The following is a 17543-nucleotide window of genomic DNA, read 5'->3' on the forward strand; positions in this document are numbered from 1 at the left end:
CAGAAGGACACAATCAGATTAGAAATAAGGACAGGAAACCAGAGCCCAAGCAACTGTGTCCAAGCAGCCTCACTGAGAGCCAGACTCATGGTTGATATAGGGCTGCTTGATATAGAATGTGGCACCCTAGAGATGACCTCATAGTGCAAAGATAGCTAACTGTATGAGCTCAGGCAAGCCATCCATTTCATTATTCTGGGCCTCAGTTATCTCTTCAAAATGAGAGGGCTGGGACTGATGCTGAAGGTCCCTTCTAGTTCTGAAATGTTATTATGCTCTGACTGTATGATTTCTCTGGCCTTGTCCATTAATAGTAACCACCACCACCACCACCAACACTTCAACAGATCATAGATAAAGAGCTGAATATAAAATCCCATTCAGTCTGATCTCCTTGAATTTCAGGAGAAGAAAGTGAAGCCCTGAAAGATGCCTGTGCCTTGCCCTAAATGTCACATTGGTAGGAAATGCAGAGCTGGACTTTGAAACCAGGTCTTCCGACTCAAAATGAATTTCTCTTTCCGTGATTCTGTGTGTGCTCTTTCTCTTCATAGTTCAGTGATCCGTGACTTCCTAAGTCTGTACCCTCTCTTCTCTAAATTCGTCAAAGGTCTTTAAGAATTGCTGTGGCTAAAAAGTCCATCACCTCGAAGCTAATCTAAGCCTCTCTGAATTTGTGAGGCTGTTCCTTGGATGACAAGCATACGTAATCCGTCCCTGTATTGGGATGGGGACTGGAGCTGCAATTTCACTGATGTAGAGAAATCTTGAATGAGGGAACTCCTTATACCGACGCAGGTAGACACCTTTTCTGAAAGGGAATCTTAGAGAGTAGCAAGTAGGTTGTGACTTGCCCAGGATCACATAACCAGGGTGTTTCAGAGGAGGGACTTGAGGTCAGCTTTTTATCCACTATGCCATGCCGACCTCTCCCAGCTGTGATTTCTAAGGGTTGTCTGAACAGATATCTAAATGTTTTGTGCCAGAAAGACGGTAGTGGAGTTGAGGGGATAATGTGAGAAGCTGTGTGTCAACTTAAGGATGCAAGACAGTCATATGTCCCAAGGATTAGGGAAGTTAAAATATCCTCAGCATCAGAAAAAGGAAATATTTTTTGGGGTGGACCTGATTCAATTCAATCTATCAAACATTTATTAAGTAGCTGTCACATACAAAGCACTGTGCAAGGTGCTGGGGATACAAATCCCAAACAAAACAGTTTTTTCCTACATTCTACTGGGTGCTGATAGTCTACTGGGTTGGAGGAGAGGGAGTCAGGATACATCATGCATACTGAGGAAAATACAGAAAGCACATGCAGAAGAAGGTCAAGTAATTACCAGAGTTATGGACAATTGGAATGATAAGGAAAGGCCTTGAGTGGGAGATGGAACATGAGCTGTGTTTTGAGGGATGCTGGGGATTCTGCAGAAAGAGGGGAGGGAGGACATACCAGACATGGGAGACCAGCTGGGTAAAGACATGGAGGCAGCTGTCGGAACGGGACGAAGTAACAGGCCAGTTTGCGTGGAAAGAAGAATGTTAAATAAGACTGGAAAGGTAAGTGTTGAGCTAGGTTATGGATTCTTAAGGCCTAGACTGTAGTTTTTCCTTGAGATAATAAGGTGCCATTGAAGATTTTGAAGTTGGGGAGGGAGCGTGTTGGGGGAAGGAATGGTCAGCTTGTGTTTTGGTGGCATCAATCAGGAAAGCATATGGAGGAGGGATTGGAGAGAGGAGAGACAGAAAAGAGGGAGAGCAATTAGCAACCCGTTACAGTAATACAGATGAGAAGCCTATGAGGGCCTGAACTGGAACAAAGTCTATGTAAGTAGCAGGAAGGGGGATGATGATTCTACAATAAAAGAGGGGACATCCCACTATTTCCAAAGTGGTGATAATTCTTATAGAAGGAAGGCTAGAGTTTACTTTTGTTTTTGGGAAGTTTAATTTGGCAAAATACAGGATCGTGGGAGTGGAGGTAGAGGAAGGGAATATAAGCCTACTTGGGATGTTTGCTAGAAGCAACTTTATTTCCAGACAGTTGCTATCTTAATTTTAAATTGTCCTAATCTGCTCATGTATGGAAGCCTCTGAAGGAACTCAACTTAACACAATACTTCGGTTCACTCAGTTCCATTTCCTATAGAGCGCTTTTTAAAAAGTAGTAAAATTGATTTCCCTTAAAAAAAAAGACTAGTGACCACAAAAGCGCAGTTGCATCTAATGCAACTTTCAGCAAATGTAGATATTTTGCTCACTCAGAATGGACTCTCTTTTCATGTTAGCCGGCCTTAGGGAGGTTTTGCAGTGCATGCATGATGTCTCATCACCACCACTAAGCAGTGTTGAGATCCTGGTAGCTGAATCCAAGTAGACCAATCACGTCAAACCTCTCAGCCTGGCTTGGTGTGCTGTTAAGCCACCGCTAGTTGTGGCCACTATGAGTGGGGCCAGCCAGACTGCCTGTGTCAAGCCCAGAAGCTGCTTCTGTCTGAATAAGGTATGACCGCTAAGGCGCCGTCGCTCAAGGCACCCAAGCCAGATGCGCACAGCCAAAGCTGGGAAAGGGGCCAGAGGAGCATCAGTCAAGGTCATATGTCTTCTTCTGGGCTGCACAGGCATTTTCTGTTAATGAGGGGAGAATAGCGGGGTGGGGGGTGAAGGTGGGGGACAGATCCACAGAATAGTGCTTGTTCTCCTTGGAGCGCCCTTGCCTCTGTAGTCAGACAGGAGGTGGATTGTAGAGTCAGACTGTAGTCAGACTTCCTAGCTGCTAGGAAGTCTAGGGGTCATAGTGAGTAGAGTGTGCACTTCTTAATTCTTGTATCTCTGGACTGACCCCCATTCATCCACGCAACTTGCTCAGCCTCCTTTGTCATGACCATCTCCAACAATATCAGCTGGAATATCTAGATCCTTTCCTCTGCACTGTCTTACACCTCCATCCCCACCTGATAGAGTTTAGGCAAGATTGCCACTCTTGCTGGGGGACCCTAGGCAACAACTCACCTGGTGTGTGCCACTTTGGCCCAGGGTCCCTTGTTGCAGGTGGGGCCAGAGGGCCTAGGAGCTTTGAATGACCTATCTTGAGCCAACAAGAAAATGAAATCTTATTTCTGGATCAGGATCTGATTGGCATAAGACCTGCTAGAATTCTCTTCAGTGCCTGTGCCAGGCTTCTTCCTTAACTCCTGCCAAGAAAAGACCTTAAACAAATCCAGATGTTCTTTCATACATGCATGGATATTACCTAAAGGCAGACAGACAGACGCACCTATGGAAGGAAACTCATGGTTCCTTTTCCATTCTCACACTTTTCTAGATTTCCCTAAGGCATGGGGGAGAATTTAGCTCTGCTCGGCTCAGCCTTGAGGCCTGAAGTTTTTGAGAAGGTCAGCTGGGCTAGGACTTGGTGTATCATTTGATTTTATGAGCTGGGAAAGTCACAAAAGGATCCAGCATTCTTCACCATTTGGGTGAGCCTTTGATCTTCAGGGTGTGGGGCCCCTATTTTTTAACATCATCCCCTTCTCTGCTAGAAGGTGTTGCTACCCTGTTTCTGTTTGCACTAGTCCAGTGTTCTGGCCGAGATGGCAGAGGAATCTACACTCTGTTACTTTTCCCGGCATCAGGCTAGGGCCAGGAATTGGGTCATAACTGACTGTAGCTGTCCCCAGAGCGGCCCCTGGGCCTCCTGCCAGCCCAGATGTATTACATGAGAGTTCAGAGCCCTGCTCCTAGACCCTGCATGGTTGTCTGCAAGATGCAGCAGGATCATGCATGCCCCTCTTTCCAGGGAGGAGGAAGAAGAGAGATGGATATCCTTCCTTCCCCCAGCCTCTTGACTAGGCCCTATGGCCTCCAGTATCCTGAAAGGCACTCTGGAATTTGGCAAATTTTAATCACTTCCCATACTGGCCTCTAGTCGTGTTGCATGGGCCAGAGGGAAGGGTTGAGTAACAGAGGGGATATGTGCCCAGGACAGAGCACGTTGTCTGGACGTGGAGGGGGCAGCAGGAACCTGGAGCCCTGGGAACTCTGCCCTCTTCCCTAGCCACCTGAGGGATTCCCCTTGCCCACTTGAGGGAGGTTATGTAGCCCTGCCCAGTGGCCATAATCATCTTAGAAATTGCTGAGGCCACAAACTCCTCCGTTTGTAGAAGAGCTCTGGAAAGCAGATGGGATTATCCCTTAACCCCTCTCTGCCCTCCACCACTTGAGAGCTGTCTGGCTTGCTCTCTGGCCTGCGGCCAGCTCCCAGCATCTTCCTGGAAAGTTTTAGCCTGGAACAAGGGAATGGGCATCTCTGACAAAGTCCATGAGCGAAAAGCATGGCCTTGGCGGGCAGCAGGACCTGGCTGATAATGTATATAGGGCTTCTCTCCATTAACCTGTAGAGTCGCCCTGGGAGAGGAAAGCAGTGACGGTGAGCCTGATGCCTGGAGTTCAGTGTGTGCGGGGCGTTGGGTGGGATAGTGGGGGTGGAGGCAGTTCAGTGATTCAATCTGACAAGCGTGACATAATGGAAAGAGAACCACACTGAATGTCAAAAGGTCTGGGTTCTACTCCTGGCTCTGACATTAATTGTCTCCTTGACTTTGGGCAAGTAATCTCCCTTGTCTGGGCCTCATTTCCCCATCTGTAAAGTAAGGGAGTTGGGCTAGAACAGAGGCTCTCAATTGTGTGTGTGTGTGTGTGTGTGTGTGTGTGTGTGATGGACCCTTTGGATGGTCTGGTGAAGCCTATGGACACCTTCTTACCATAATATTTTAAATACATGGAATACAATAAACAGAATTACAAAGGAAACCAATTATATTGAAATTCATTCATCAAAGCATTAAAAACAACAAGTTCAAACACCCCAGGTTAAGAATGCCTGGGCTAGGAAATAACCAAAATCCCTTCTGGTTCTAACGTGGCATATGATTCTTCGTATTTATTGATAATTTACTGTTTACTCTGCACTGTCCTTTAGGCTTTGAAGAAGACAAAAAAGTATGAGACTCGAAGTTCCTGTTCTCCAGGAGTTAAAATCTTGCTTAGGAAGCAACTAAAGAATTAATTAATCAATAAGCATTTATTGAGCCCCTTCCTAAGGACTATACTAGGCTCCCGGACAGAGGTGGGGAACCTTTGGCTTTGGAGGCCACATGTGGCCCTCTAGGACCTCAAGCCCTGCCACACTTGAGGACCTAGAGGACCACATGTGGCCTCCGAGGCCACAGGTTCCCCACCTCTGTTCTAGGGGTACAAAGACAGAAATGGAACACTCCTTGCCCTCATGCAGCTTACATTCCATAGAAGAGAAAAGAAGTATATGTGGACATGTGGACAAAACATATACACTGTATGTGGTTATTTTGGGGGACGGCAGGGAGACACTAGCAACCAAAGGGGATCAGGAAAGGTTTCCTGTAGGAGGTGGATACTGTGTGGCACAGGCTATATAAATACCACAGGAGTTCAGAGAAAGGAAAGATCACCGGGGGGCTGCAGTAGGGGAGACTTCACAGAAATGATGGGAGAATTGTTATCATTTTTCATTCTCTAGGCTGTTGGGGTGCCTAGTGACAGCAAGCCACTGTAAGAGCTAAGCCTTTCACCATATGTGAATCAAGTGCTGAGGTTCCCTGTAGCTCAGGAAGCCTGCTTTTATTATTTCAGCATGTGGGAAAGTCTTTATCTCACTCACTCTATTTTTCCCCCTTTCCCCATCTTTCCTTCTTCTGGCTCTATGTATCTTTCTGGGAGGGGCTCTTGAAATATGCATGATCCATCCTTGCTCACTCTAGCCCCATGAACTGTACTAGTCCCTTGGGACCCAGCATCCTAAGGATTCCCTTGGTGCCGTGAGGTCTGCAAAATATGAAGCCTTGTCTTGGCATTGCTCCAACTATGCATACGCCTCCACTATTATGTTGTATTTGGTTTGTATATATTCTGCATTTGCTCATCTGTGTTCCTGTTACTCTTCTGAGAGAATGTGAGCCCCTTAAAGACAAGCACCTTTTTTTGTCTTTTTATATGCAGAGCTAGCCTAATGTCGGGCACATAGTAGGCATTTAATAAATGCTTGATGAATGAATGAATGAATGGCCTCCTCTTAAGGAGCTCTGGGCACCTGGGTGATGTGGAGATGGGGCCCAGAGCCCAACTCAAGCTGAGTTATCACCTCTGCTTCTTACCTTTCTCATCTATAAAATTAAGGGACTGGATTAGGTGACCTCTAGGGTTTCTCCTGGCTCTGAAATCCCATGTTCTAAGGTCTCATCCAACTTTGATGCTTATTGACTTTGTGTCTTGTCCCAGAGACAGTAGGAAATTTTACAGGGGAAGAAGGAAGTCAGATGGAGAACAGCATTTCCAAAACAGAACCAGGCAGATGGGCAGTCAATAAGAATTTATTAAACACCTACTATGTGCCGAGCACTGGGACTACAAATAAATGCAAAAGACAGTCCCTGCTCTCAAGGAGCTCACAGTCAAATGAGGGAGATAACATGCAAGTACTTATATAGCAGCATGATATATAAGTTTAAGAATAAATTGAAAATAATCAACCAAGGGAAGGCATTAGCATTAAGGGGAATCAGGAAAGCCTTCTTGTAGAAGGTGGGATTTTTAGTAGGGACTTTGACTACTCAGTGGGTTGTGAGATTGACAATGGTCACACCTGCCAGACTTTGGTGGAGGTGGTGGTCCTTTGGTGGTCCTTTTTCCTTCTGTCACCTTTCTGCTTTGTGTATCCCAAACCCCCTTGGACACACGGAGGACCATCACCCCAAGCACAGCAGGAACCTGAAACCAGGAAGGGCATGGGGCAGTAGCTTTGCCCCCGTCCTCCCACAGCCCAGCCTATCCTCAGGGAGAACTGCTGACAGGCTCATTCTATCCCTGAAGGCCAGAGGGACCCAACGGGGCATAACCTGAGCTGCCGCAGGAGAAAGAGGCCTGTTAGGAGTGCCAACACCAGTGTTCCTGCCGCGGCACCTCCCCCAGGAGCCCATTCATAATTCTTTCAGTGCCTGCCAGCCCCACGTCAGAAGAGGGCTGACCCCACACCGAATGAGGCTGTCCTTTCACTTTCCTCCAGATTCCCAGAGCTGATTCAGGGAGGTAATGCCATGGCCTTTTCTCTCTCCCTCCCTCCCTCCACACCGGCTTTGGGACTGGGCTTAGCCTCGGGAAGAGGTAGTTACCTAACTGAACCAGAGAGACCCTAAAATCTTGAATTTAGATAGATAGGCTCTAAAGCTTAACCTGTCCACCAACTTCAAATAATTGACTGGAACGGACTTTAGAGGCCAATAAATCAAACCACACCATTTTACAGCTGAGGAAGAAGTTAGGTAGTAAGGGTCGGAGACCAGATTTTGACTCAGGTCCTCTGATTCCATAGACAGTATTTTTTCTATACTATACTATGCCACCTTTTATTTTCAGATGAGGAAACTGAGGCACAGAGAGGTGACCAATTTAACTAAGGTCCCACAGCTAACTAGTGGCACAAGCTATGATTTGAACTCAAGTTCCCAAGTCCCTATGGGACTTAGAGATAATATAGATGCAGGGTTCAAAGTATCATCAATTGAAAGCTGGAAGGAAACTTAAGAGAACATCTATTCCAACCATAAGGAATAAGGATAAGGAAACTGAGGCTTAGAAAAGGGAAGGTCTCATAGTAAGTAGCAAGGCCTAGATTTGAACCCAAGTCCTTTAACTTAAAATCAAATGCTCTTACCACTAGACCTTGTTGCCTCCTTAGGACATAAAATGAGGGAGAGAGAAAGAACCTGAAATGGGATGAGTTGGGGCCAGGGTTGAATCAGTCATGGTGTGCTTTCTATAATTTAAAAAAAAGTCCATTATGTTTTTTTAAAAAGTCACTATCACTTCACAGTGACCCTCTGCCTGCCCTCCCAAAGTGGAACCCTTCTTTTGTCCCAAATTAGTGAGTAGAGTCAAGAAAAACAAATCAACACATTGACCAAGTCTGAAAATGTAAGCCTTATTCCTCACCTACTATCCACCACCTCTTTGCCGGTACACGGAGACTCACTTGACACAGATAAAATGCTAGATCTGGAGTCAGGATGACCTGAGTTCAAATCCTGCCTCAAATTCTTAATAGCTATGACCTAAGGCACATCAGTTCTCCTCTGTCTCCTGCAGTTTCCTTGTCTGCAAAATGGGGAGAATAATGGCACCTACCTCCCAGGGTTGTTGTGAGGGTAAAGCAAGATAATATTTGTAAAATGCATTGTAACACTTAAAGCAATATATAAATGCTGGTTGTTGTTGTTGTTATTGGTTGTTGTTACAGCTAGGAAATATGGTCTGCATATTTCTATTAGGTTGGAACCAGTAATCATATCTGAAATAATTATAACTTCAAATAGTGCAAATTTGTATGCATATGACCACTTCAGGGGATTCATTATTTGATCTAAAAGGGACCTGGTTGTATTATTATTATAACTAATTTAAGCATTCATTACAGTTCTGAAGTCTTCCAAAATTATTTTCCTTTGCATTTTTATGGTCATTATATAAATTGTTTTCCTAGTTTCTTCTTTTCTCTCTCTTCTTCAGTTCATACAAATCTTCCCAAGATTCTCTGAATTCTTCATGTTTGTTATTTCTTATGGCACAATAATGGGACAGCCAGGTGGTATCATAGTGCATAGAGTGCTGGGCCTGGAGTCAGGAAGATTTCTCTTCCTGAGTTCAAATCTAGCCTCAGACACTTACTAGCTGTGTGACCCTAGGCAAGTCACTTAATCCTGTTTGCCTTAGTTTCCTCATCTGTAAAATGAGCTGGAGCAGGAAAAGGCAAACCATTATAGTATCTCTGCCAAGAAAACCCCACATGGGGTCATGAAGAGTCAGACACTACTGAAAAACAACTCAACAACCACATGGCACAATAACATTCCATTATATCCATATACTACAACTTGTCCAAGCATTGCCCAACCATTGCACACCCACTTTCCTTCTAATTTTTTGCTATTATGAAAAGTGCTGCAATATTTCTGTATACATAGGACTCTTCTTGCTATCTTTGACCTCATTGGGGGTATTGCTGGATCTTTGCCTATGTTCAATTTAGTGCTTTTTTTTTGAGTGTAGCTTCACATTTGCTAATTGCTTTTCTTCCCATGTCTGAAGGACTTCTTCTGGATTCCTTTTCCACTATCTAAGGCAGAGTCCAGTGCATTTAATGTTTGCAAACGCCAGAATGCTCTTCTATCCTCAGCGATTGGTGGTGATTGGTACTTATGTGATAACCATGAGCAGAGTTTTGGTGCCATCCTTTCTTATAGCTTCCATTTTTTGCAGGGCACTTGGGAGGCAGTTGGAATATTAGTTATGGGGTGTGAATTTCATCCCAATCCCCCTCCATTGATCCCAGACAGGGCCCTAAAGGAGGAGGGATTTCAGTTGAAGCTGAAATGAGTTTGGTTGAGGGGAAATTGGACAGCACAGAATTGCAAATGTTTCAAGTTCTTGGTTCTTCCATGCTCAGTCCTCTTAAAAGTTTGGGTTTAATGTATTTATTTTATTTCTCTAGTAGCCCTAGAAACCAGGGTCTGAATTATTCTCCAACATGAACCTTTATTGTTTCAGTAGTTCAGGCTTTTACTTAGTCAGAAAAACATGTGGTTTGTTTTTTATTAAATTTCCCCTGGAAAACAATGGTTTAAATTCAAGAAGGGGAAAATACTGGGTTTCGCTTAGCCCCAAACTGGTCTTCTGTCTCCCTTTTGAAGTCAGAAGGAAATTGTCTCGGCGCTGCAGTGGGGCTTCCCATGTTTGGCATGGTCCCCTTGGTTCAAAGGCCTGGCTTTTTTCCATAGAGTAGAAGAAGCCCTAATTCAGGGACATGGGGCTTGGCTTGACAGAGCCAAGACCTCCCCGCCTTGGCAATGCCCCTGAACTCCAGAGCTTCCTTGGTGAGCAAATTTTCCTTCTTGACACACTTCATACACATGTCTTAGGGTCTTATAAGCCTGGGCTTAGTGCCCAGGATGTATCAGTATTAAATTAATGAGACCTCCTGTGAGAACAGGCAGTAGAAAGATCAGTCTCTCTGGAGTCAGATGGTATGGATTCAGATTCTGCCAGATTCTGTGCGCCGTGACCTTGGGCGAGTCATTTAACCCAGAAGTATCAAACATGCAGCCCATAACACTCCTGAGTGTGGGAAACCAGATTAAAATATAATTGGGAAGTATTTAACAAAAGAAATAAATATAAAATAAAACATAGATAGTGTTAATTTGTGGTTTTCCAAGTCAGAGATCCTTGTGTACCATGTTGTAACCCCCTTTCTATTTAAGTCTGACATCACTGACAACCTATCCAGATCTTAGTTTCCTCATCTATAAAATGAGGTGATTGAACTTAATGGCCTCAAGATCCATTCCAGCTTTAAATCTGTGAGCCTATGAGTCCCCAGATTTCTTTGTATATGACCTAAGGTTTAAAATTAAATTCTTAAAGCTCTGGACTGGTAGTCAGGCGATCTGGGTTCTAGACCCAGCTCTACTGTTAACCAGTTGTATGACCTTAGGCAGGTCATTTTCCTTCTGTGTCTTGGCTTCCTCGTTTGTAAAATTAGAAGGTGGTCTTTATCAGATTGCTTACCTTCTCAATGAGGGGGAAAGGAAGGGAAGGAGAGAATTTGGAATTCAGAAGTTTTTTAAAAAATGGTAAAAAATGTTTTTACATGCAATTGGGAAAATAAAATATTAAATTTTTAAAAATTTAATGGAAAAAAAATTCGAGGGTTGGATTAGTTGACCTCTCAGGCTCTTTTAACTTCGTAGGATCACCAGATTACAGATTTAGAACTGAAAGGGCTTTAAAAAATGCCTAGGCTAATCCGTTCCTACTTATAGATGAGGAAACCAAGTTAAGTGGCTTGTCTAAGGTTGTACAGGTAGTAAGAAGAAGGCCTGGGGTTTGAACCCAGGTCCACTGACTCTGGATCTTATGTTCTTTGCGTTATGACGAAGTTCTGAAATTCTCTGAAATCTATAAATAGCATTGCCTCCTTGGGGGAGGATGAGATGATGCACTCTAACCTTTGGAATAAAGGAGTGGGAATAAAATGGGAGCTCATCCTTGTGCTGCAATTTGTCCGCGGCTACTCCTTGCCCTGGCTAGGACACTGTGTTGACCAGATCTGGAGTGATGCCAATGGTCCATGTTCATGTTTTGACTCAATATTCCTCTTTCTCTCATCTTTTTAGGGATTTCCTGGTGATTTTGGGGAAAGAGGCCCCCCCGGATTGGATGGCAACCCTGTAAGTGTTTGGATACGACGTAAAAAGAACGTCAAGTCTGAGATGGAGGGGAGGGGTGGAGTTGATTATGGAGGGGAGGTGAACTGGATCAGGGAGGCCAAGGAGAGAAGCATATTTATCGATTTGAAGTCACTCTGCCATGTACTGCTAATTCCCCACTGTTCAATTTAGAATCTAAGAAGCAGACCCAAGGTGTTTGTATCTCCCTGTTCCCTAGCCTGTGAGTCTTTCTCCTCTATTCATTTCCATTCATCTTGGGGCCCAGCCCCAAATTGGGTAAATTACTATTAACGAAAGTTTCTATGGCATATGGTCTGATTATAGCCTCTGGTACATCCGTGAGCCGAAAGAGACTTGGGAATTGGGAAAGAATTAAAGCCTTTCCCTGCAGGTTTTGTGTACCTGCCTTGGAAGTCTTGTCTATCCCATTAAGGATATCATCAGTTCAAAGGAAGGGAAGTGAACAAATATTTTTAAGTGCCTACTATGTGCCAGACACTATGTTAAGCACTTTACAAATATCTCATTTGATCCTCAAAACAACCCTGAGAGGTAGGAGCTATTATTATCCCCATTTTACAATTGAGGAAATTGAGGCAGATAAAAGTTAAGTGACTTGCCCAGGGTCACACAACTAGTAGGTATCTGAGGCAGGAATTGAATTCCGTTCTTCTTGATTCCATGGTCAGCATTCTATCTACTGTATCAGCTAGGGATATGAGAGGCAGCAGTAGAAGAATCAGTGGTTCAAGAGACAAGACAAGAAGGTCTAGATTCCTAGCTGTCATTCCCTGTGTGATGCTGAGCGAATCATTTCCCTTTCTAGGCCTGTTTCCTTCTCTGTTCATTGAAGGCGATTGGATTATATGATCTCCAAGGTCTCTTTTAGGCTGGAAAAACCAAATGGCTTCACTGGGGTTGACCTATCACTGACCAGAGAGAAGGCTAGGTGAAGGGTGCCTAGGGCTCCATCCCCCACTGCTTCCTCCCTGCCAAGAGAGTAGAGTGTGAGAGGACATTGGTTTGTCCCTCTAGGTCCATAGGCAAATTCCTGGTTTGCCCTCTGAGAGAGTCTTACCTGGACTCCAGGATGTCCATGCCTCTGCAAAGCCAAAAGCATCTCCATGCCAGAGGACCTGGGGGCACGGGAGAATGGTAGTTGCTCACTGAGCTGGGAGGCCCATGCTGCCTGGGAACATTCTCTAAATATTTATGGCCAGCAGGGGGTCTTGAATGGAAGCAAGATGCTTCCAGCCACTTGAACCATAGGGAACTCACCGCATTCTATAAGAAGAAGAGGGTCGGAAGGAAATCCTCCCTTGTTTATAGAGTTTACAAATAATTTGAATCCTCCAAGTGTAGGAAGATATTCAAGTTTGGTTTGGGATTTTTGGCTGCAGAATTACTAACCGCAGAGCCAGGTCATTCTGCCCCAGGGTCTGGGACCCTTCTTCAAGAGCTTCCTGTTCCTTGGACAGGCAACCTAGGGCTTTGGATCAGATTGAATACCCAAGAGATTCCAGAGCTGGATGCTGTGAGGGGTGAGGAGTGTCAGGATATCAGCGTGGGCCTATGTGCTGCAACACTTACTGACCATTCCCCCATTCCTTCTTGAGGAGACAGTGAGACAAAGATGCTGCTTCACTTTCTGTCCTAAACAGCTGTGCCCAGCTGTGCCCATTGTGGAGGGGGATGGCTTTTGGTTTATCCTCTCCCATCTCCCACAAAGCTCCACTAATCATTAGCTGTAATATGTCTGACATGAAGAATCACAATTAGCACCCCTAAAATGTACCTTGTTGGGTCAATTAATAATAAATAATAAAAAAAACCAGTATCTTGCTTTGTTAGAGGAGCTCCCCACAAGGAACTTCTCATATCCATGGAATAATGCAGTGATAGAGCATTGAGCTGAGAGTCAAGAGACTTGAATTCTAGTCCTGATTCTAGGTGTGTGATCCTGGGCAAGTTAATTCACTTTTGTGAACCTCAATCTTCCTTTTCATACAATGAGAATAATGATTTTTTCCAGTCTAGCTCATGCACAGAAGAGCTGGTGGATATGGTGACGAAGATAACTAAATTAAAATCATTGTTCTTTGTTTGTGTTGGCATTATTCATACCTTTGTATGACACCTTTGTATTTTTCAAAGCAGTTTACACCTGTTATTTCATTCAGTCCCCACAACCTTGTGAGGTAGGCAGGGCAAGCGTTTTACATCCATTTTATGGTTGAAGAAACCAAGGCTAAATGAAGTCCAATGTCCCTTGGTAAGGTAGTGATGGAACCAAGGCTTATTATACACATACCACTTAATTCCTTGTCTAATAGTCATTACACTGTGGATAGAATGCTGGCCCTGGAGTAAGGAAGACCTGAATTCAAATTCTGCCTCAAATTCTGGACTTAGTAGCTGTGTGACCTTGGGCAAGTCGCTTAATTTCTCTCTGTCTCAGCTTCCTGAACTGTAAAATGGGATAGTAATGCACCTACCTCCTAGAATTGCTGTGAGGATCAAATGAGATAATATTTGTAAAGGGCTTAGCCCAGTGCCTGGCACATAGTGGGCACTTTTTAAATGCTTATTTCCTTCTCTTCTCTGTTCTGGGATTACAAGCACAGTTGGGACAACTAATGAGGGAATTTATAAGGGATGAGAGACAAGGTAGGCACATCCTGAGATCCTGGAAATCTCAGACATGACTAAGCTTGTTTATCCTTCAGCCTTCCCTGCCCTCTCGAGGGAACTCCCCTCCTACCCCGTCCCACCACCACCACCAGGCTTCCAAAGCAGGGGATTTGAGTGAACGGTCTGACTTCCTTCCTGTTGTTGTCTGACATGAAGGTGCTGATGCTGAAAACATGATTCTGTTATATTCTTTAATCTCATTGACTCTTTAGGGAGAACAGAGGGTGAGTTTTCTCTGCAGCTAAGCACCCTAAGGTCTCTAGTTTAAATTTCAATGGAGGCCCAGAGAGAGGGGGGGATTAGTTGCCTAGAGCCACGCATAGAGTTTATGGTGTAAGGAAAAATCCCAGGCAGGAAGAAAGCAATGCCTTCTGCTGTTCTCCAGCCCAGTTCTGACAGTCTGTGATTCCGTGATTTAATCTGGGGTCTACCCACTGCCCTGTTGGCCCTGGCAGAGGGTACCCACAGCCAGCCAAGCTGGCTCTTTGCCTTATGTGGAAAAACTGTATCCTGTGGAAGGTTGTGGTCAAGGAAATCTGCATGGCTGGTGTGAGTTTTGAGCTGTGTGCTTTGTGGGGTAGGTCCAGTTTGTTTAGGGAGGCAAAAGAGAGAAAGGTATTTGAGATTCAGGGGATGCCATGAACAAAGGCACAGACATAGCACATATGTGGAACAGTGAGGCCACCCTGGCTAGTATAGAGGGTTCAAGTGAATGTAGGGTGAGAATAATGGCAGATGAAGGTGAAAAAACTTGAATGACAGGATAAAAACTTTGTCTTATCGCAAATACAGGCCATTGGAAGCCCCCCCCCCACTTCCTTAATTTTACTTTCTTTTCCTGCTCTGCTGTTCTTTGATTTTCCTCTTTTTTGCCACAGAATACTATTTTCATCTCTTTCCACTGACTTGCCTGCAGAACCATGGGGAAACCCCAGTAAACCATTTGTTTAGAGAGGCAGTGAGGGCTTCTATAAAGAATGAGTGCTAGATTTGAAGTCAAGGGAATCCTGGGTTCAAATACTGGCGATGATTCTTGCTGTGTGACCTTGGGCAAGTCATTTAACCTCTCAGCCTCAGTTTCCTCATCTGTAAAACAGGGTTTATTAATACCCTTAATTCATACCTAGAGGGGTTATTGTGACAGCTAAACGACACAATGTATGTCAAATGCTTTGCAAAACTTACAGCGATGGGTGAGTATGAGCTAGTGTTACTATAGTAATCCCCTCTCCAAGTGCCTGATTCACTAGATATGGGTGGGACTGGTGCTGTGATCCCTTGACATCCCTTAACTATGTTGGTTTTGTCTCACTTTTAGGGAGAGCTGGGTGCCCCAGGCCCACCTGGAGTTCATGGACTTATTGTAAGTATAAGAATATAACCTAAGCCTGAGCTGGGGGCCTGGGAACAAGAGGAGAGGAAGGAATTGAAGTCATTCCACTTTGGGGTGGGGTGGCAGCTTTGTTTAATGTACAGAGCAGGGGACCTGGCTTCTCATCTCAGCTCAGTTACCAACTAGCTGAGTAACCTTGGTTAAGTGAGTTAACCTTCACTAGGACTCAATCCTGGCAATCTCATTGATTCTTTTGTAAGAATGGGGACGGAGTTTTCTCTAAAGTTAAGAACCCTAAGGTCTCTAGCCTAAATTTCAGTGGAGGGCCAGAGCTGCACAGAGAGTTTACGATGTGACCTTGGGGAAGGTAATTTGCCTTCTCTGGTTCCCTCCCTTGTAAGAGGAAGAAGTTGGATTAAATCCAGAGTTCTTAACCTTCTTTGTGGCATGGATCCCTAGGCAGTCTAAAACCTATGGATCCTTTCTAAGTGTAATGTTCTTAAATGCATAAAAGTACAAAAGATAGGATTTCAAAGGAAACCAATTCTATTGAAATTCAGTTATCACTATTTATTAAAAGTGTATGGACACCAAATTAAGAACTCCTGAACTAGAGGTCTCTAGGGGTTTGCTTAGGGGAGCAAACATAGTATACCTTTGTACCTGCCTCTAGCTGGCAGCTGTGTCTGTCTTTTGTGCTGTCATCTAATTAATTAAATCATCCCCCTCCCTAACAAAGCCCTGCTCCCTCTAGTCTTGGGCCTTCTGGGGGCATCTACAAGGCCACAGAATGTCCCAGACTGGAATCTCAGAAGACCTGGGTCCAAACTTTGCTATGGGACTTAGGTAACTCTTGCAATGTGTCTCTTACTCTCTGAAGTTCACCTGTGTTAGGGTCGAGTGTGGCCCTCTGGAGAGCAAAGTGAGGAGATGCAGAACTCTTTGAACCTGAATCTGGAATGGGGGGAGATTCCTTTCAGGAAAAATCCCTTCCCTGAAACACAGGCTCCTGGAGACACCGGCCATCTTGAGTCCTAGGATGTGTCCCCCTAGTAACCCCCAGAAGGCCCCTGTAGGCTTGTGCTATGAGAGAGACCATCCTTGGAAAGGAAGAGAGCCAAGCTCCTTGGTCCTGTTACCAGCTTAGCTTATTCTCAGGAGCTGAAGCCGCAGTCTGTACCTAGCCTCTCTTTTGGGTTATATGCTCTTGAAGGTTCTTTCCAACTCTGAGATTTGGTGTTCTGTCCTAAGGCCCTTTTTATAGCTCTGATGGTCTGAGTCTATTAAAGCTTCATACTGGTAGAGTCCTATAGCTGAACTTTACCCTTGCTCAGCAATGAACCCCAAGAGTCTGCCAACTGTGGGTGACTGCAGCCACAACAGAGAGAAATGTTTCCCTGCATCTTCTCTTCCTGGGCCAGCGGTCAGGCCATGTTGCTAGCAACTGGACCAGACAAGAGACTGGAAATGGCAAGTGTGTGGACTGGATTCTACCACTGCCCAGTAGAGGGCCTAGAAATGTGTGTCTCAGCCCTCGTCGAGATCCACAATACCCTCCCCCACACCCAGGTTTCAAGTCTTTGAATCTGCAAATCTTCCAGGAAATCTTCCCTCTTCTCCAATTTGGGGTGGGAAAGAATGTCTAAGAGAAGGCAACTAGGTGGTGCAGTAGGTAGAGCACTGGCCCTGGTGTCAGGAGGATCTGAGTTCAAATCAGGCTTCAGACACTTGACACCTCCTGGCTGTGTGATCCTGGGCAAGTCACTTAACCCTGATTGCCTTGCCAAAAAAAAAAAAAAGAAGTCTAAGAGATGACTAAAAGGCACTAAGAGTTTTATGACCCTGGGCATGATACAACCGCTCATCCTCAGTTTCTTCATCTGCAAAATGGGGCTTCATAATACCCTGGTATTTACTTTGAGGGGTTATTGAGAGGATCAAACAAGAGCCAGCAAATGGTCATTTAGGGCGATAGGATCACAGGAACATAGGTTTAGAGCTGGAAAGATACTTTCGAGATCATCTTGTCCAACCCCCCTCAATTTCATATGTGAGGAAATGCAGGCCCATAATGGGGAAGTGTCTCGCTTAAGGTCATACAGGTGGCAGGGGGCAGAGCTAAGTTTCAGATCCTCTAGATTTCCAGTGTGGGGGGTGTGTGTGTGTGTGTGTGTGTGTGTGTGTGTGTGTGTGTGTGTGTG

At 44.8% G+C, this 17543-nt stretch overlaps 1 protein-coding gene across 4 annotated transcripts in view; it reads left to right on the forward strand.

The window, feature by feature from the left end:
* The window catches only part of COL27A1 (collagen type XXVII alpha 1 chain), a 244751-nt gene that overhangs the window by 96184 nt on the left and 131024 nt on the right, over positions 1-17543 (forward strand). For all 4 annotated transcript variants that reach the window (XM_027869712.1, XM_027869713.1, XM_027869714.1 and 1 more), the window contains 2 exons: positions 11265-11318; positions 15328-15372. In XM_027869712.1, the coding sequence (XP_027725513.1) occupies positions 11265-11318; positions 15328-15372 (99 nt within the window). The remainder of the gene's footprint in view (positions 1-11264; positions 11319-15327; positions 15373-17543) is intronic.

This window comes from Vombatus ursinus, unplaced genomic scaffold (assembly GCF_900497805.2).
Source record: "Vombatus ursinus unplaced genomic scaffold, bare-nosed wombat genome assembly UNPS02014793.1, whole genome shotgun sequence".
NCBI classification, from domain to species: Eukaryota; Metazoa; Chordata; class Mammalia; order Diprotodontia; family Vombatidae; genus Vombatus; species Vombatus ursinus.